We start from the raw sequence: 22,182 nt of genomic DNA on the forward strand, positions 1-22,182 counted from the left end.
GACTATATAGCAACACATGAACCATATTTAGTTTAAATGACTTCAAAAAAAAAAAAGAAAAGACAAATGTTCTTTGTTGTACCTCAGATGAACTTTATCTTTGAAACTCTAAGGTTTTTCTTAGGGGTATTAGTGTGCTCAGTACAGGCCAGGACATTTCTGGTCTCTGGGCGTCTCACGTAACATGTCTAATAAAGCAATGCCTCACTGGAGCAAAAGAGTCTTCTGTGTTTGAACGATAAGCTGCGGTGCGCCGGAGGAGATGTGTTCAGGCAAACGGCCCGCGGGGGACACAAAGTGGGAAGTTAACAGTCATGCACTTCTCCCATTTCTACACACACTCAACCCTCACGGCACCAACCTAAAAACAGACCCACACTCAAAAAATACCTCATTTTAATATTTTACGTATTTGATTTGCATTAAAAATTTCCACCCATTAGTATCCCGCAGTTTTAGCATAAACAAACTAATAAGCGTAATGTGGCACATATATTTGTCAGCCAAGCCTAAATGAAACGGGTAAGAAACGGGCAGCATTTCTCAGAAAATCAGGACATTTATTTGCATCTATTTGATTTTATTTAAATGAAAACATTTTCAAAATGTGTTTATTCAAATCATTTAGACTCAAAATGTGAAAAAAAAACAACTATCATTAAAAATGTGCTTTAACTGTGGAATAAATGATATCCAATTAGTTTAAATGTATGTGATTTAAATAAAGTGGATTTATTGATGATGAATATATAAATCTGGTTATTAATACACATTCGTTTATTATTACTACTAAAGAAACCTCACCCGTTTCATTTATCAGTGTGATTGACAAATACGCAACGCTCTAGCTTTATTCTTAAACAGAATGGGAGCTTATGTTAAAATGGAAATTTTGCATGCAAATACAAATGCACATTTAAGCCTAAATATGTTTTAAGTGCAAAACCGCAGCTCAAATGAGCTCTTGTTTCAACTACCGCTGGTAATTGACTGAGATACACATGCATGGACTCATGTTTGTGAGTGTAAATGTATATAAACACATATTCATCATTCTGAATGGGTAATGTTGTCAGAGAGAGACCAATATACAGGACCATTAAAGTGGCAGGTTAACGAGGTGTGTGTGTGTGTGTGTGTGTGTGATGGAGGATGAAGGTACAAAGTCAATTTCACACTAGGCTGAGTTCCCAGGGAAGCCAGACATTTTGATCACTCCATCACGCTGCTGATAGCCTGTCCCGCTCTCTCTCACACACACACACACACACATTAACACAGAGACTGAAAGCAGTATGCAGTATACTGTGCAGCACAGTACGCTAATTTTTAACACCGAACCCAACTGACCTTTTGTAAAGACCGTGTCCGACAAGCCACTATCACAGCGCACGTTCTCACGCAGTAAAAAATACATCGTGGAGCAAAGAGGTCAAGCCATCATCTCTTCATCTTTACCAGTTATAGCATGAAATAAACGCGAATGAACATCAGAAGGTATCAGTTCATACCATTTTCCAAGTTCAAGTCCACTGACGGTAATCTGCTCGCCTGTGGTTTGTTTAACAACACGATTGGCCAGATCACCTGTCAATCAAACTCCTGGCGAAAGGTCAGTTGGCCTACTATATTTAAGAATGTACAGTATTCATCCGCATACTGTATCCTACAATGAAACACACTATGAAACTACTAGTGTGCAGAAAGACAACCAGCCTGATTCAGCCACACTGAGTCAACCAATGGTATGAGTTTTGGTTGTTATGGAAATCTGTTTGAAGACAAATCCACTTGGTTACAATACTGGGCCAAAAATAGACTGGAAAAGAAAAATAACTATATTTAGGCCAAATTCTGAGAAGATAACTAATGTATCTTACTTATGTAACCATGCAACATACTGAGGACATGCATTATTTATTTTCTGTCTTGCTTTCTTGAGATCTACTCACTATTTCTTAAAGAATTAGATCAGCATCTTACAAATATCATTCATTTAGCACACACAGTCCCTCATGCTGTATGACAATGAAATTTAACCGTTTAAAACAAAACTAAACAAAAAACACGTTCATCCATATGCACTACTGGGCAGAATGTTAATTCATGACAGATTCTTAATGTTTTTTAAAGAAGTTTACCAAGGCCGCATTTATTTGTTCAAAAAACAGTAAGCAGTAACATTCATTAATATTACAATTTAGAATAAACGTTTTCTGTTTGAATACATTTTAAAATGTATTTTATTTCTGTGATCCGAAGCTGAATTTTTAGCATCATTACTCCAGTTCAGTATTACAGGATCCTTCAGAATCCATTCATAATATGCTGATTTGCTTCTCCTTATTATTATTATTATTATTATTATTATTATTATTATTATTATTAATGCAAAATATCATTTTTGCTTCTTAATGTTCCTGTGTAAAATTCTTTCAAAAACATAAAATGTAATTATGCCAAATGTTTCACTACTAGTGCATGTATACTGCATATTGCACTTAGAAATCCAAGAGAAAACAAGCTGTAGTGTTTTAAATAAAATAGGCAATATACAGTATATAATGAGCAATTAATTTAATAAGCAATTTTATGCTTATTAAAATGTTTTTTTCTCTCTCTCTTTGACCAGTAAATTTAAAAGCGTTTATGGTGGAGACAAAGTGATATAGGGAAAGTAAAGTTAATGATTCATTAGATGAACTCTGCTGCTTTCTTAACATGTGAAGCGATCATTAAAGATTCAAGTCTAATCAGTGGGACTGTCTTTATCTCCATATTAACTCCAAGAAATATCAGCACATCCACAATCATGCACGGGTCTAATAATACACATGCACATTTGTTCTAAGTAATCAAATTATCATTTAATTAATTGTATAGATTTAATTAAATCGAACTAATTTTTGCCATATAAGCTATGTTTTATGCTGCATTTTAACAGAATGGTGAAATGGATCCATTGAAAAGCCGTCTGCTAAAATCACCCCAAATATCACAGAATCATTTCAGCAGTCTCCAGCAAAACACCACGAGTCAAATAAATCAAACTTTAAAGGGACAGTTCACCCAAAAATTAACTTCATGCTGTTCAAAACCTGTATGAACACCACAGGATATTTTTTTTCTTCAGTAAATCAGTTCTTTGTTGGGATCTATGATTGTATGAAGAACATTTTATACCAAGGAACCTTTCAATGCACCCAAGGGTCTTTATAGTGTAAAAATGTAGCCTATTAAAAGATTTGTCACACTAACAACAGTTTTGAATAAACTTTCATTTGGGGATGCAAATATGGTTCTTCTGTGGCATCACTAAGAAACCCCCTTTTTGGCACCTTTAGTTATGATGGTTGTAAAGCCAAAAAAAACACCATGAAAGTAGTCCATATGATTATTTCCATATATATATATATATATAATCTTTATATATAAATAGTGTCAATGCAAAAAAAGCATACAGTAGCTTTGCTCAACAAGCAAATATTGATCGTTGTTGATGACTTCACTATGTTATTTGGGCTACTTTTATGGTGCTTTTTCCCCATTTTAAGGCTTAGACACCAAACGGTCCACAAAAAATGTTCTTTTCTTGTTCATGGGAACCATTTTTGAGTGATCTATACCTTTAACACTGATTTCTTTTGTGGAAACTAACGACTGGCGGATAATGAAGACCTCAACCAATCACTGTTTATATCCAATACATACAAAAACAGCCCTATGTGGATCGGTGGAGGTTTTCATCGTCCTCTGGCTCTTGTGTGACAACATCAGTCTGTTTAACCCTCTTAACTGTTCTAAATGACTCCAGAACCATCTGGCCCCGGTGCGGTTGCCACGGCACCAGGCTCCAGGGGGCCCGTCGGCACATGCTGCGTGCTTCGTATGGTAAAACTCCTTCCCTGTGTCACACTTCCTTCTTTATAGCAGAGAACGTAATCAGCTATAAGACAAAAAATACTGCAATAATGAAAACGAAACCCAAACCCGAACTAAAAACAAGCCATTCAACTTCAGAAACAAAGAGAGAAATTCATCATTTGTGCTTTAACGACTTAATTTGTAACGACGAAAATTCTTAAAGTCTCTTTAAAAAATAAAAGACATGCATATGTGTTTTTCACCAATCAGGACGAGCTCCCTTCCAACATTTTCTCTCGGCGAGAGAACACAGGATAGATACCATTCGTGTCCGATAGTTTACATACACCATGATGTGGTTTAAAATAGATTTCATCACAACTGAAAGAAATATGTCAGAAATACGTCTTCTTGGCAGACATCCGCATGGTCAGTTAAGATCTGTCAGGTTTCTGAAAATTCCGTTTCTCCGAATGAAGGATATTTTCCAGAAGTGTCTCTATATAAAAATAGACTAAACGACCCTGGTATTGGTTTTACTATTCAGTGGCACTGTTCCTTCTTCAGTGTGTCCGGTGATAAATAGGACAGACTGGAAATATGGCTATTCAAACAGACAACAGATAAATCTATGATTCATTCCTGTGAGATTGCTTGGATTGTTTTTAATTGAATTATCTTGACTTATTATAATATATCCACATGCTTAATCTTGTGTACGGCCCTTTTGATTACCAACGAAAAAGTTTTAATATTATTTCACCCCGATAATCTCTTCTGCGCGCTTGTGCAGTTTTGTCTGCTGTAATATAATTTCGTTTCTTGGAATTGCTTGTTGACGTAATCCTTAAGAGGGCTCTTTATTTCATTTGAGTTGTAGAAAAAAGAACAATCCTCTTCTTGTTAGCCTCCCTTTGCCTCCATGGTGTCTTTAGATAAGTAAACCACCCAGTACACCATGTTGAACGCCCCGAAGGACACTGGGAATAAAATACGTGCGTATTCGTCGATCTTGCTGGCTCCTCCGGTTGGAGGAGGGGTAGGTTGAGGGGCAGCCTTGGCTTCCTTCTTTTTAATATTCTCTAATTTAGGCCCGAGGAGATGATGAAGAGGGGCGGAGCCTGTGGGTGCGCTGGGCGACGGTTTCTCGGGAACTGTTGGAGTTGAGGGCGGGGCTGGCGGAGTTGTCTTTGAGGCAGAGGATGAAGTGGCTGCATTTGATTGGCTGGCGGAACTGGGGCTGAGACGTGATTGGCTGGAGAAACTGCTGGTACCCTCTGAGGTGGAAGATGATTGGCTGGTCAAGGTCGGTTTGGATGCAGCTGTGCCACTCTTGCTAGACGTTTCGGTTCTTTGGGTTTTCTTGGAGTCTGGCTGAGACTGGACATTGGAGTTGACGCGTTTTCGTAAGTTTCCATTGGTGTCTGAGTTTTGCTGTTGGGTAAAAGGGAGAAAAATGTAACCGTAATGCATAACGAAGTCTCTCAGCTAATGCTGTTTGAATACAAAATAGAATTTACAGTATATACTTAAAAGAATAGTGATGAAAATGTGCAGAAAAATACTCAAATCTCAAGTCTATCTAATTTGGATATGAGTTTGTTTCTTCATCAGAGAACATTTTGACTTGCTCACCAATGAATGGGTGCCGTCAGAATGAGAATCCAAACAGCTGATAAAACCACGAAATAATCAACAAGCAATCCACACCGCTACAGTACATCAATTATTGCCTTGTTATGTGAAGAGCTGCATAACAATTATTCCTCATTAACATTTTTAACTTTAAACTGACGCTTCTGGCCAAAATATTAAGAGTTCATAAGAGTTCATAATCCAAATGAATGCTCAATTAATCAAGTCCATCTCAGGTTGTCCCCTCACATCAAAATCCATCAGTCATGTTGATTACTTTATTATTATTCTGATGTTTTTTATCAGCTGTTTGCACACTTATTCTGACGGCACCCATTCACTGCAGAGGATCCATTAATGAGCAATTGATCTAATGCCAAATTTTTCAAAATCTGTTCTGATGTAGAAACTAACTCATATACATATTGGATGGCCTGAGGGTAAGTACATTTTTAGAAAAAAAGTTAATTTAGTTCTAAACTATTCCTTTAAAAGTTAGCGCTGACAGTAGTTTTAAAACATTAAAGCAAGCATTGCTACAAAAAACTTTGTCTTCTGAAATGCGAAGCAATATAAAACCCAGTTTTGGTTTAATAATCTTTTCTAAATGTGTTGATGACACTATTGCATTGCCACATCTGAGCTGCCAAACTTAAGTTTTTAATGAGAAGACACGTAAGAGTCTCGCAACAGCTTCTGAATCAAACCGGTCAAAGCAAATCCATAACCCATTTGAAGAAGCGATTTTAGTGCAGCAGCCAAAAAAACAAAGCTTTATTTATTTGCGTAGATAATACTTCTACACGCAATATGCATGATTGAAACCATTTTAAATAAGATATCAGGAACGGAATGAAGTGCACCACGCAGCGAGCATGTGTCTGTAATGTGCAACTGAACAGACGTCACGCTTGCAGTAGCGTTCAGGGCTGTAAGGAGCTTTTATGATCAGATGGTTTGCTGTTTGTGGGTGTATGGAGGAGGAGGAGGAGGGTGGAGCTATTCTATAAACAGCTTTTTTCATATAAACAAGGACAAGAGAGATGAGTCCACTCAATGTGTGTGTATGTGTTTGTGAGTGTGTGAACAAGTGTAACAGATCCAAATGATATCAAGGGAGGAGATTTTACAGCAAAGGCTGATGGGAATTCATAGTTGAAAGTGCATTTTTATGAGCTTTTCATAACAGCATTGACAATTCAAACATGTTAGTGACCTGCTCTCCGTCTTCTCTGATACTTTATTTACTTATTTTATATTTTTCTTATTTATTTTTTTCCTTATATGCGTTTTATTTTATTTATTTCAGCCCTGAATAAATACAGAACTCTATAGATTCTCACCCAAAGTCGGCATATCAAATCTGAATAGAAAATGTAGAGATGAATGGGTGTTTTTTGTTTTTTTTTATACCGAGTGCTGTTCTGCACACAAGATAAACAAGTATACCGGGACTATAGTAAAGAGAGATCTTTCTTTTTCTCACTGGACCTGATAGCCCAGTTTCACCCTGATATTTTTCGCCATTTCCTCTGAGAAATGAACAGTTGGCAAAGTGTAATTGGTGTCTTGTGGTGTGTGGAAAATATGTTAGCGCAAGCTGTGAGGAGAGACAGAAAGAGACTTAATACTTAGCTCTGAAAGACGTAAACTGCGTCCAAATTTCCTGTACCTTACTTCTATACACTTCATTTGATGAAGAATTTCTTGTACGTTGATATACGTTCTTTAGGTATGAATGAATGCAGTATAAATATACTTCATACCCACAAGAAGCAATGGCACTTTTCACAGAGCAAAAATAAGAACAAGAACGTAGTTCTGTAACTTCAAGAAACAACTTTCCGGGTATCTATGGCCGCTTACTCTTTAAAAAAAAACCTCCTGGTTCACGATCCTCTCCATTTTACAACTAGATCCTCAGCTCTGATGGCCTCATGGGATATAAAAAAGTGTTGCAAGGTTCAAATCTCAGCAGATGTAGTACTCGGACAGGGATTGAAAAGGATTGCTGGGATCAAACCCATCACGTCACTTCCCTGATAATTTGTATACTATACTTGTTTTTTTTTCCTCTCTCAACTCTCAGTCTCTCTAGGAAAAGAACATTTTCTCTTACGTTCTTTATTCCGGCACAGAAAAACCTATTAAAAGAGGCACATTAATCCGGGGCCGTGCTGTGGTCAGCGTGTACGTACATAGACTTAAATTGCTCCATATTGGGATTTTCTCCTAATGTTCCTTAATGGGTTCAGATCAAGCATATAAAAACCCAAGAGGGAATTTGATTAGAATAGATTGCCCTTGCTGATAGTGCTGTTTATTTGCAAGTACTGTCTTTAAAAAAATAAAAAAATTCAACCCCCCAGTAAGATGCAGCACAAATGTAAAACAAATACTTTCAAAAAACAAAAAAAAAAAAAGAAAAGAAAGTGTAATATTGTAAATCTTTGTTATCATTTAAAGTGGAAAATTTAAGTGGAAAATTTTCTATTTAAATTCTAAAAAAAAAAAAAAAAAAAAAAAAATGTATTCATGGCATAAAGCGGTTTTCAGTGTCACATTCTTTCAGAAATCATTTAAATAAGGTCATTTGGAGAATAACTGATAATGATTATATTATTGATAATTACTAATAATGTCTTTTGTGAATAGAATTTATTTAAAAAAGAAACATTTTTAATATTTTAAAATGTCTTTACACTTTAATTACTTTTACTGGCATCAGCAACAAAACGGCTTTTAATATTAGTAATAATAAAAACAAAGTCTTATGTGCAGCAAATCAGCATATTCGAATGATTTCTAAAAAATCATGTGACACTGAAAACAGAAGCAATGATGCTAAAAATTTTGCTTCCGTCACAAGAATAAATGAAATGTTTAAATATATTCAAACATTAAAGTCAAAGCTGTAATGATATTTAACAATATTGCTTACAATATTAAATAAATTCAGTCTGGGTGGGCATAAGAAACCAGGCGTATTTCACTCCTTTAACTGTTAACTGTTAATGAAACTCTAGCAGCACTGGACATTTAGGATGTAAGCGCAGAAAAAAAGTTGTGAATTCCCAGGCTGGATTATTTGTAACGTGTATGAAGTCGAGCGTACAGTAGTTCCTGCTGCGCTGTGCTCACTGACTGAGTCATACGAGACTTTCACAGTAAAGATCCCCATCCTTCTATTCGGCAGATAGAAATGCGCGTTACGATGAGCGGGAGAAAGAGAGGGAAAAAAGAAATATTGGTGATTTGATTTGAAAGACTTACATTAGATAAGGGACATTAGCATCTTTAACAGCCTGTAGAAATAAACGACATAAAAAAACAGGCCCGTAATATATCACGTCAACAGTCTGACAGACACACTCTCACTAAGTCTCACAGCTGTCAGCATGTGCCACTTCTAATCCGCCATCTCAGCTTACGAACGATGTCCCAGCAAAAGACCAAATCCACGGCTCACATGCACGCTCTGAGTGCTCTGGCCCATCAGCTGTAATTAAACTAACATACGATTCCGATGCAGAACTCTAGCTACGGACGGTCGCGTTAATCAATGCAAAAACATGAAAATATGCATATTGCTTTTACACATCATACTTTTTCAACCGACTGAAAAAAGCTAACTGAATAAAAGTTAAAAAGAAATGTTTACTGCAGTTACAGTATGAGATAAAAACCTAGCATGAACAGGTCAGGTTCAAAATTGATCCCAAAATTAAAAGAACATATTAGTGCTGTCAAATGAAATGAAATATATATATATATATATATATAAATAATATAATATATAAGAATACAAATATATAAATGTATATTCATGTATATATTTCTGAAATATATTGTATGTCATATGTATATATATGCATAATAAATATACACACATATATTATGCAAACAAAAACATTTATTTTGGATGCAAGTAATCATTTGGCAGCATTAATAAATATGTAATCACATTTTGCATTAAGAAAATCAAGGCTTTTTAAATTCATTATAAAATTAATAAGGTAACATACATATTTATACATCATGTTTTATATGATATATTTCATGTCATATAAAAACTTTAATAGCTTATGAAATAGATTTCATTTTCTTTATGCAAAATGAAAAATATTGATTTTGTTTTCATCCTTTTTTCAAATACAATTAATTTTGCGTGCTGCTGATGAAAAATATCAATTAATCTTGCCATAAAATATGAAATATGTAGACCGTAATACACTGGCAGACTTGGGGGAGCAAACTACACTTCCATCTGTTATATTTATCTGAATAATCAAGAGTCAATAACAAATGTAATGCACATTTTGTTGCACCAACCCTCAAAAACCTTCCCGCTTTTGTATTATGTATTTATGTATTTATGTAAATATGCATTTATTCATTTTTAAAGAAATTTGCCAAAGCAACCTCTTCTTTTTCCTGCTGAAAGTGTCTTTCAGGCTTCTAAGTACAGGTAAGTAGAAACGTCTCCAAAAGACTTGAAGGCTGCACCGAGGGCTTGGTTAGTGAAAAGAAAAAAAAGAATAATAATACTAAATATTCCAATGCGTCCACTTTTTCCTCTGAAATTATGTTTGGCGCTTGTAAGTAAGTAGGAAACCCTCAAGAGGACTTGAAGGCAGCAGGAGAACTGTGCAGTGTGGAGCATTAATAATTGAATTGCTGTACAACGTAACAGCGCACCGCATCAAATTTTAAAGGCAGAACTGTGTGTTTTATAATGTATATGTGGTCTCTGTAAAGTGTGTAACATCTTCTCACCTGTAGAACCTCCTCTGTGTCTTTATTTTTTCCTGACGGCACGGAGCCCTTGGCAGCCGCGGCGGCGGCAGCGGCTTTGGCCTGTTTTCTTTTGGCTCTCTCTGCCTGAACGTTGGTGAAGTAGTTCACAGCCGCAAACTCGATGAGAGCAGAGAAGACGAAAGCGAAGCACACGGCGATGAACCAATCCATGGCGGTGGCGTACGAGACCTTGGGCAAAGAGTGACGGGCGCTGATGCTGAGGGTCGTCATGGTCAGAACAGTGGTGATTCCTGGAAGAAACAAACATCGAGTCTCATGGCATGAACGTACCTGGGTGCACTTTTTAGCGAGACACGAAACAAGTACCAATAAGTACAAAACTGTTCAGATCTGTGTAAAAGGAAGTTGAAATGGCACGGTTCCATCAACAAATGCGTTTTTATAAATCCGCTTTGTGTTTGCTAACACCAGGTTTAGGGTTGGATTTGTACATTCCTATATCAATGTAATAAAACCACAGCTATATGCACCTATATCAACGTAATAAAACCGTGCCAGGGTTTACGTATTGAACCTGTGTTTTAGCACCACTCAGTGGACATTTGCGAAACATGCAGTAAGGCACGTAAAAACGGCATTGCACAAAAAGCGCACAGAGGTACTTATTTTTACGAGACCAGGTCGCATTCAATATATGAACGACAATGATGTTTATGATTGTGAATGAATGAATTACATGCCCTGTGAACCTTTTTATTTGATATGCTTTGGGTGATTAAGGTGGTCTGTGATGAGCATACTGCTTTTTAATGGTAATTCCTTTTAAATGATAGCACGTAATGTGCGTTTTAAAATCCTTATTGCTTATAACCAGGTAAAAATGCTTCACCTCTGACTGAAAACCATAAATGTAAACAAACTCATCGAGTATCACTCCAATCGTCCGTAAGTGTCCATTAGTGATTATGCTCTTCTTCTCTTTATTCCCTCGGCAGCGCTTAAACTGACCACGGCACGAGAGCGTAATTTGCCGAGAGTTTAGCATTAAACTAAATTTGATGAGCAAAACTATTAGCGCCCCATCCGTTTGCCGCAAAAGTCCATAACATCAGGCTAACAGAAGCAACCGCGTATTGAGACGCATTAAGGCGCGATGAGACGATAACTCAAAGAAGGTCACTCTCTAGGAACCATCTTTGAAAAAGTACAAGTAAAAGTACATTAGAACAAGCAAGTCAGCCCGGAGGCCACATGCAAAAACGACATCATTATCGACATCATTAACCACGCCCCTCCAACTGTCAGCATTCATTTCTGAATGAAACGCCTACTTCATTACATCCAATCGGTGTGCAGCAAAACAGTATGTCCTCTATTTAAACAGTATGTCTTCTTTTTTACTCCTCCTGAGCTAAATAACATTACACGACTATCCACAAGCTGTTATTCGCACTGAAATAACGTTTCCAAGCCCATTAATTATTTGCAGCAGGCCAACCATCTGATAATAACCACACAAATAAGCTTTTTGCTATGCTACTTTTATTACAACAGAAAATTCTTTCAATTTTATGATAAAATACGAACAATAATTGCGCTTTTATGCTCTTTAATGGGTCATCAATAAACTCTTTAATAGTTATTTTTATTTATTTTTCAACATGGCACTAAAACATGGACGTGTTTTTACTGGACGCAAACACAATCTTGGCACAGCGGCCCAAATGAACAAAACTACCCACTCAATTTATTTGCATTCTCTGGGCCTGTAGTATTCTCTTGTCCACGCATACTTTTTTTCATTAGCTTAGGTTTTGAAAACGAACCCTCCGCTGAAGCCACAGTGGCAACAGCCAATCAGAATGAAGGAAAGAGAACTGAAATGTTGCAGATGTTACTGAAGCTGGACGTGATGCTGTACGGTCTTTGGGCATGAATTAAGCATTGGCTCCTTTGTTTTAATTGAAAGTTCTGCTTCGGTGGACCCACATGCACCTGGTTACCTAAATGCTATGCCCCCGCTTCAGTTTTTTTTCTTTTATGAACCAAAAGTTCGTGAAACCATTTTTGATGTCAGTCAAAAGAAAGAGTTATTTCAGCAGCTCTTTTGACATTCAGCTCGGAATACGCTCGCAGCAAAATGTAAGGGAAGCATTTTCCTCTTTTTAGTTGTAATTTTATTACATTTCAAACGTATAAAAACAGTCATCTACACCGCAGTGACACTCCGCAACAAAGTTCAGCTTTAAGAACATCTCCGAGCGCTATTTTTTGATCCATTTACTAGGTTTATTCGTTTTTTGTTTTGAACCATCCGGCGGGCCTGACACAAATGTTAAAGGTCAGATGCAAAAACGAGGTAATTTCTCCAGCAGTAACGCTGTGGACCACCAGGGGGAGTCAGGAATTCATTCTTAACCTGAATGTCTTGAGTTGGAAGCGTTTCTCTCCTGGTGAAACTAAACCCTGCCACAGAGCAGCGAGCATGCCAGACGTGAGTCACACATATACACCAACACACAAATACACACAATCACGGAGGCAGCCAGTATCCCTTCTCCTCCCACACACACACACACACACACACACAGAATCTCTCTCGACTCACACATACACCCACACGCACACGCTAATAAAACATAAGAAAACACACACAAACCTCTCGCGCATCAAGCCAACCCCGCACACAAGACAAACACGCTCTCCTACATATTCTCTCTCTGTATTCTGGAGTTTGCGAGATGTTAGAAATAAACATGGACATAAAAAGGCGCTTTCACACTATTAATTTGTTGGTTGTTGGTTGGTGTGACAGCTGTTTTGTGTCACATTTGAAATAAAACCTGTCAAGAAAGCGGCCGGGCGGATTTTAACTCGAAATATGAAAAAGAGATACATTTGCTTAAAATTAAAAAGTGCTTTTTATGACCATCTGTAATGTTTGCGCTAGCGTTCTTTTCACCACAATTAAGCACATTTGCCCTCGATTCTCATCATCGTAATGCAAACAAAATCTCATTCTCATTACTGTAATGTGTAAAGAAATGATACATGATGGTAATATTTGTTCTACTGCTTTTACGCTGATTTTCATGAAGGCACTGCATTACAGTACATTTTATATCATAAAACAATAAAAATACAATGCTACTGTGACAGTAGCAAAAATCATTACAAAAAATCATTACAAAAATTGGAATTTAAAAAATATTTAACAAATAAAAACAACCTAATCTTACAAAAATCATTACAAAAATTACTAAAAATTTGTGGAGAGTGTGTTTAATTGTTATAAATAATATTGACAAATAAAAACAACCTAATGGTTCAAAAATAGGCTTTATATATTGAATAGATCTTGTAAAATATATGTAAAATAAAATAAATGAACAAATAGAATAATAATGTGCAAAAATTAGTATTAGTTCAAATCGTATTATATAATATATATATATATATATATATATATATATATATATATATATATATATATATATATATATATATATATATATATATATATGTGTGTGTGTGTGTGTGTAAAAGTCAAGAAAAATACAGTTTCAAAAAACTATTTATATAATTGGTATTGACTTGTGAGAAATATGTTTTATTTTCATAATTTCTGAGAAATAATAACAACCTAAAATAGGCTTAATTGTCTTAGTATTAAAAAAAGAAAGAAAAATCCTAATTTGTTACATCATACAATATTAAATTTATTTTATTTAAATCATTTTATTATTAATGTATTCGCTTTAATTAAATTATTTTAATTTAAATTATAACAAAAACTGTTGCATATAGATAGATCGATGATAGATAGATGGCTAGCTAGCTAGATACATTAAATAAAATTAAAAAATTAAAAAACAAAACTGAATAATTAAATTAGATAAAATTTTCGAATCTGGGGTTAAGCATGACTTGGGCATGATCTCTATATACATGCACTCTATAAAATTATAAAATACACGTCTCAAAGCTGTTTATCTCTGCAGAAGATGCCTCTGGTGAGCAGTATTCTTCACATCTTTCCTCACACCTGCGGTAGACGAACACAAGTGTTGTTCCACGTATGTAAATTTTTGTTAGTAGCAGCAAAAGGACAAAACCATGAATAAAACAGTGAAGTTAACATCTCCACCTGAGTTACCTAGCTACAGCAGTAAACAGGTGCCGCCGGTGCTCACGGTGGCTCTCAGACCTGCGGGGGCAGGCCGAGGGATTTGCATCCAACCCTGGTTCAAGCCAAATGAAACCCAATGTAAAACCGCCTATAAGATGAGCTCACGGCTCTGGAGAATAATCCACACTCTCTGGAAAACTTCGCACGATCACAGTGCACTCACAAACGCCCACGTGCAGACCGATCTGGAACGATCAATAGGTACATCACAGGCTACATTTAGCCAGGGGTGCTGGATGTGTTTTGCACTGCCGAATCCACAGAGCTGTGAGAGCTTTGCTTTAGTGCTCTTGTGTGACTGGCTGAGAAGAACGAGAGAGCTCTGTCACCCAAATGAGCAATAGACGGATAATGGAACAAACAGAAGGGGTTACAAAGCGGGACACGACTAACTAATAACTAACAGAAAGAGAGACGGATTCAAAGTAAAGGTTCACCCTGTCGATATTTACCGACCTGTGTTTTATTGCTTCTTTTTTTAAAGACATTCTGTGAACTTGGCATGTGAAGATGTGCCGTGACAGATTTGATGTTCATGACACCGAACGACTTGGGTTCTTGGATTAGGATCTGATCGGCGTGTATAAATATACAAAAACACAAATGAGATTTTAGAGCTACAGCAGATAGCAAGATTTTCAGCCATTATCATTTAAAATTTGATCTGTTTCGCGCTAAAAGCTCCCTTAATGACTTCTTTTATAGTGTTTTTGTCGTTTTATGAGACTGACAGCACCTTTTCACCATACGAGATGTTTTCATTATATCATTCAATTTAATTAGTTTTCACAGAATTAAAGTCAAATGAGTCTGGAACTGCATGAAGGTAATAAATAATGACAGCATTTACTGAATATTTCTAAAGGAACTACGACATATTAGGCAATTCTTTTTGCCATCACCATTTTTCTGCAAATTAAACTTAGCACCACATCTTTAAGGCTAAATGTGCTTGCCTTCCTATAGCACTTATGTTACCTTAAGTACTGTATTCACTGAAAAAAACCCATCAATATACACAAATAAAACAACAACAAAAAAATACATATTTTCATATTTCTGTCTTTTTTCTAGTATAAATATCAGTCAAGGTGTATTTACTTGAGGTGTGTAATAAGATATTAAAGGGATAGTTCATTACCCCATGATTTACTCACCCTCAAGCTATCCTTGATCCTTGTATATGACTTTATTCTTTCAGATAAATACTATCATAATCATTTAAAAAAAAAAATGACTCTAGCTTTATAATGGCAGTGAATGGTTGTAAAAAAGTGCATCCATCCATCATAAAAATACTCCAAGTGGCTCTAGTTGGTTAATAAAGCCTTCTGAAGCAAACTAATGTTTTTTTTTTTTTAGTAAGAAAAAATATCAATATTTAAAACTATATATCACCGTAATGTTTAATATGCTAGTTTCATGAAAAGTTTTGTTTCAAGCAAAGGCAAACCTCGACCGGTTTATATTAAAATCTGTAGGACAGTTTTGTGGAAGCTGGAGATTACAGTTTATAAAGTTTTATATATGGATATTTGTAGTTCACAAATCTATCAGTTTTCTTTAGAAAGCCTTTATTATCCCCGTGAAGATCCCCGTGAAATTTTACCCCACTTTTTTTTAAGCATAAATACTTTATTCTTTATTTTTTTGTCTTTCTTAGAAAACACAATATCTCTTACTTTCCCAAGTAAATGCATCTTAATTTAAGATTGTCTATATATATATTTTTATCGAATATAACAAGACCAAAATACTGAGTTATTTTTGCTTGCTTTGCAGTGTATGGTATGGATATGCAAATATTGGTCTCCATATGCTAATGCACTCACGGTTCTGACATCATAACTTTGACTATTTATGATCCTGACCCATTTTTATGCCTTAAACATAAAAAAAGCAAAAGCAAATTCTTTTATCAAACACTCCCAAACTAATTTCAAACTACACTGTGCTGACAAAAGTAGTAAAAAAAAAAAAAAAAAAAAATCAGTAACGGAGCCATTTGGAAGCCAGCATCATTCCAAAACAGAGAAAACGAAATATGGAAGCCATCCCAGAACAGATAAACAACAGATCATTGTGGTCTCCTGCTGTGTCCATTCTGAACATGCACCGGCCATCAAAAACTCACTCTGTCATTACCCAGAAACCCCTTCACTAAGCACACTTCCATCTAGGACATGAAAATCCGCTCCTCTGGCCCGCGTCCAAGCGCACCGTTCTGTTAGTAGCCATCTGAAGGTGGGTCATTGTTACACTTTTCCAGTGGAGAATGAGAGCGTGCTATTCTCAGCATCTCTAGTGCCCCAGGTGAAGTGTGGAAGGAAACAGGAGGTGCGTGCACGAGTGTGCACGAGCGTGAACGAGTGTCTGTGGATGTAAAGTGTTTTGTTGTGTTTGCAGCAGACAGATAAGGTCACAGCACATAAGGGCGTTCAGGACTGATCAGGCACATGGCGCTGCACTATGGAAATGAACAGGGCACTTCTGTGCAAAAAAAGTAGCAGTGCGTGCAGTGGTGGGCCTTTTCTTTTTGTGTCGTGCTTTTCGGCTGCTCACAGAATAAGGATCATTAGCTAACGTTATTTAACATGAACGAAGAATGACTTATTGATAGTTTTCACGTGACGTCACAGAAATATTAAAAGGTGAAATTCAGTAAACACCTTATTGATGATTTATATCAAGCCAGAATATAAAAAAGCAATGTTTTATGGTGGTTTCCCATAGAAAACTGTTATAAGGAACCATTAAGCAGATTGCGTTGAATACTACGAATACTTCTACAGCATTAATAATCTTAATGCTAATTTTAGCTTTTACTAATGCATTATTAAAATTGTGTTTGTTAACACTAGTCGATGCACTGTGAGCTAAAACTAATAATGATTGCATTGTTATTAACTAACATTAACAAAGATGAATAAATACTGTAATAAATGTATTGTTCACGGTTGTTCATGTTAGTTAATATATCAACTAATGTTAGCAAACGACAGCTTATTGTAAAGAGTTACCGTCATTTTTGCGTGTATTATGAATGTGACAAGCTTGTCTCTAATGACATTTTAGTATATTGCATCAATAACAATATACTATAGCTGAATTCATGATTAAGCAAACAATTACTGCATTATTTGAGTTATTTTCCAGTACAAATATTTCAACTTTCTTTAATCGAGATATTTTTACTTGAAAAGCAAAATGATATTAAGTCTTGTTTTCTGAAAAATGCCCCCAAATTAAGTGAATCTGTGTTTAAAACAAGAACATCAGCGAGGTAAGAAAAATACATTTAATTCAAAGGTTAAACAAGACTTTTTTTCTGACCCCACTGATAGATTTTTTGTTTTGTTTTGAGCATAAATTCACTTTATTTTGATAAACTGTTCAAAAAAAAAGATTTCATTTGTATCTTCATTTTGAATGTCTAGGTATTTGTACCGATCGACGAGACTAAAATAATGAGTATTTTTGCAGTGACTGAAACCAACTTTTAAAAATATGGTTCGAAATCTTTTACGGAATTAGAGAAAGACTTTTTATTAAACGTGCAACTCAGTTTGTGAATATAATAGGTGCACGCTTGCCTGCATTTTGTGTTCATTTGATCCTGCAACACACACAAAATACCTCGTCCTCTCTCGTTTACTGGGAATCGACACGATACACGCGGTGACACATGTTATGATTCAGTGGCTGGTGAGGCATCACGGCGTCATAATTGGATCAGGCTAAAGTCGCAAAACAAACACTAACACACACAGAAATATAAAAAACACACTTATTCTAGATTTACATTCTTTTATGCTCACCAAGACTGCATTTATTTGATTAAAAATGCAGTAACAACAGTAATATTGTTAATATTATTACAAATTTTCTATTTGAATATATATTTAAAATGTAACTTCTTCCAGCGATGCATCACTACTCTCCTAGTCTTTAGTGCTTTATGTTCCTTCAGAAATAATTATAAAATGTTAATTTGCATCTTAAGAAAGATTTCTTATTACCATAAATGTTGAAAACAGTTGTGCTATTCAATATTTTTGTGACCTATGATATATATACACATTTCTTTACCATGATTTTTCAAAGATTGGGAAGTTCAAAAACACTTTTCAACAGTAGTGCGCCTACTTGTGTAAATCTGCTCTATTTGTCACAAGTTGTCCAAAAAATGCAAAAAAGAGAAAGCAAATGAACTGTTGCGTGAAAGCGTTAAACTTTCTGCAACTGTACAAAGTGCATGTAAATTTAATGATGCCCGGCTTTAAGGCGCTCTTCACACACCACGCAGAATATCTTTAGCGCCGCAACATGGGTAAAAAGTGACGCTAACCCACTTTCAAAGGTGGCCTTTACCTTGGGTTAAACAAGACATTAACCCAGGGTTGCGCACGGCGGAATAAAACAAAAAGAAAAAAGGAAGAAAAGCATAAAGAAAGGGAAACGGATAGAGGGAAGGAGGAAGATGTGACAGAAGGAAGCAGCTCTTTTCTCCGTATTTGCATGAAAATGGTGTTGGCGGCTCAGAGGGGGAAACGGTGCAGAAGATTTGAGAGTAACACGTACCAAAGACAGTTCTGGCGGGCACGGATTCCTTATTTATCCAGAAAGACACTTGAGAAAGGATTACAGTCATGATGCAGGGGATGTACGTCTGAATCATGAAGTAGCCCATTTTGCGTTTCAAGTGGAAGTAGACCGTCATTACCACGTATTCACCTGAAAGAGCAGAGAAAGAGAAACAGGAAGTGCCTTATTAGCCCGAAAGCGGACACGCATAGGAACAAGGTCAGAATGACAGTCTGTCACAACGGCAGACTTATTTTGGCTGAACAGCGAAGTTTTCTGGCTGTTAAGCTGCGCTGGCAGATTCATCTTATTTTAACAGAATGAGGCTCACAGCCGTATTGGGAAACAGCGCTCCAGTAATCAAAACACACACTGAATGCTCCAAATCTCTTATGTAATTTTGATCAAAAAGACGTAATAAATAAACAAATGCCGTTGTTTTTTTCCCGTTCTTTTTAACCGAGCGCTCTAAAAAACAGAGCCGATCTGCAGGCACTCGCGCTGACCTTTACGTTTAAGCTTACATTAGGCCTTGTGGCATGAGTAAAAAGGTTTTTCTTTTAATCTAGCTTACGTCGCTATCAGATATTCTCCATATGCGGTGATCAGGTGACTCGGACACAGACCAGGTGTCTCTGAACACGTGCGCACTGATAAGACGGACTTAAATGTAACATAGCCTAAAGAGCCGGTCGGCCAAGGGTATTTGTATTAACAGGATAAACTATTAAGGCATAAAATCCGTGGCAGCTTGATGTCCAAAATGTAATTCTTCCTTTAGAGTAAACGGCATAAACAGAACTAGATTTGCACCCCCAGAAAGAAACAGCAGTTCTTGAGTTTTAGGCAAGTTTACGTTTTTGTGCGTCAATTGAATACTATGTTGTTTCACATATAAATCACTGCAGAAACCAAGATCACCCAAGAATGAAAATGATCTCACTAATTACTCACCCTCAAGTCATTCAAAACCAGCAAGACCTTCGTTCATCTTCCGAACATAAAAATCGTATATTTCAGATGAAATCTGAGAGCTTTAGACCCTGTACAGACAGCGATGTAACTGAAAAAAAGCTATATATTCTACCTTGTGATGTGGAGGAGAAGAATTGTTGAATAAAGTCGTTATTTCTGTTTTCTTTGCACGCAAAAAGCATTCTCATAGCTCTATAAAGTTACGGTTTAACTATATTGTAACAATGTTTCTACTACTTTTCTGGTTCTGGAAACATTGTTGTTTGTGTAGGGTCAGAAAGCTTTTGGATTTCATCAAAAATATATCAATTTGTTCTCTGAAGAAGAAAGAAGGTCTTACAGGTTTGGAATTGCCTGAGGACGAGTGATTGATGAGAAAATTTTCCAATCCACGGAGTGGCACTAAAACACGGGTTCATTTCCTTTTATCATGTAGATATAGGCACGTATTGCTGTTTTTTATTACGTTACCTCAGGTATTTATTGTGGTGGTTCAGAATTCAAGTATCTGGGGACTGTTGCTAAAAGTTAATGCTTTATGATGTTGGAAATATGAACCTAACTAAACCTAACCCTAAACATACCCGATACTGTTAACAAAATGCGAAACGGATATAATAATGCTGTTGTTTTTGCAAACGTGCCACTTGAACTTAATTATATGCAGATTTTAACGGTTTTGTTGAACCATAGTTACACAGGTTTCGAACCGAAGCTATTCAAAAAAGTTTTAATGCTTGCATTCACACTGCAAAAAATGCTCTTCTAGTCTAGATTTTTGTCTTTTTTCATCCAAAATATCTAAATTATTAATATTCTTAAATCCTAAATTACTGTCTTGTTTTAAAAAAAACAAGTCAAAATTAAGCGACTTTTTGCTTAGAACAAGCTAAATAATTTGACTGAAACAAACAAAAAATATGATTATTTTGCTTACCCCACTGACAGATTATTTAGCTTATTATTTAGCTTACTTAGTAAAAACTTTGAATTATTTTTGAATTATTTTATTTTTATTTATTTGAAAACAATATTTTTTTTTTGTCTAGAAAATCCCTTTTAGGTTTAAGAATATTTTTTGGATATTTTGGCTGGAAACAAGTAAAAAAAATCTAGACTAGATAAGCATATTTTTTCAGTTCAAAAGTATCAGTTTTCAAATCTCCCAGCATATTAAACTTGTTTTGAAGTCATAAAATAATATTCAAGTAATTGTGTGAGTAAATTGCGTGAAATTGTGTTTTATTAATCAAAACTATGTAAATGTGTGTGAAAAGGAATAAAAGGTGTCTTTTGGAAACTGCAGTGATATGTACTTATTGGTACGCATCTCATGAAAAAGTGCCCTCAGGTACATTTTTGTCATGAGACCAGGTGGGAATTTTCTTTTTAGGGAGAACTATCCCTCTAAGACTAACACTGTGTTCTGACCAGGCACAACATATTAAGTCCACAACAGCAAGACATTTTATTGTATTGAAACTGCAGTATACTGTGACATAATAACAACCATTATATATATATATATATATATATATATATATATATATATATATATATATATATATATATATATATATATATATATATATATATATATATATATATATATATATAAAATCCCAACCACAGTTTTGTGGAACATTAATACACTGCAAGCACTACACTACTGTTCTATGGTTTTGGGGCAGTATTTATTTGAAATAATAATACAAATAATAATAATGCTTTTATTCTGCAAGGATGCATTCAATTGATTGAAACTGGCAGTAAAGATATTTACAATGAAAGATTTTTGAAACATACAAAAATATGAAGCAGCACAGTTGCAACTATGTTGCAACAGTTTCAACATTGATAAAAATAATACTTTGAAATGTTTCTTAAGCAGAAAATCGGCATGTTAAAAGGATTTCTTAAGAATCATGTGACACTAAAGACTGGAACAATGATGCTTTTCATTACAGGAATAAATCACAGTTTAAAACATATACATACAGAAAACAGCTATTTTATCGTAATCATATTAGACAATATTTACTGTATTTTTAATCAAATAAATGCAGCCTTGGAGAGCACGAGAGGCTTTTTTCTTAAACATAGAAAATCTTACCCCAAACATACGAACAGTCGTATACTGTATATTTCAAGATGTTTGGAGCAAACATGTCACGGTG

At 35.6% G+C, this 22,182-nt stretch overlaps 1 protein-coding gene across 1 annotated transcript in view; it reads right to left on the bottom strand.

The window, feature by feature from the left end:
• Window positions 1-4,499: 4,499 nt before the first annotated feature.
• gabra4 (gamma-aminobutyric acid type A receptor subunit alpha4) overlaps window positions 4,500-22,182 on the bottom strand; it is a 30,317-nt gene continuing 12,634 nt past the window's right edge. The window contains exons 7-9 of the mRNA XM_043258071.1: window positions 19,028-19,180; window positions 10,276-10,547; window positions 4,500-5,298 (exon numbers count right to left, since the gene is read on the bottom strand). Of these exons, the coding sequence (XP_043114006.1) occupies window positions 4,768-5,298; window positions 10,276-10,547; window positions 19,028-19,180 (956 nt within the window). The 3' untranslated portion in view covers window positions 4,500-4,767. The remainder of the gene's footprint in view (window positions 5,299-10,275; window positions 10,548-19,027; window positions 19,181-22,182) is intronic.

Source organism: Puntigrus tetrazona, chromosome 14 (assembly GCF_018831695.1).
Source record: "Puntigrus tetrazona isolate hp1 chromosome 14, ASM1883169v1, whole genome shotgun sequence".
Classification (NCBI taxonomy): Eukaryota; Metazoa; Chordata; class Actinopteri; order Cypriniformes; family Cyprinidae; genus Puntigrus; species Puntigrus tetrazona.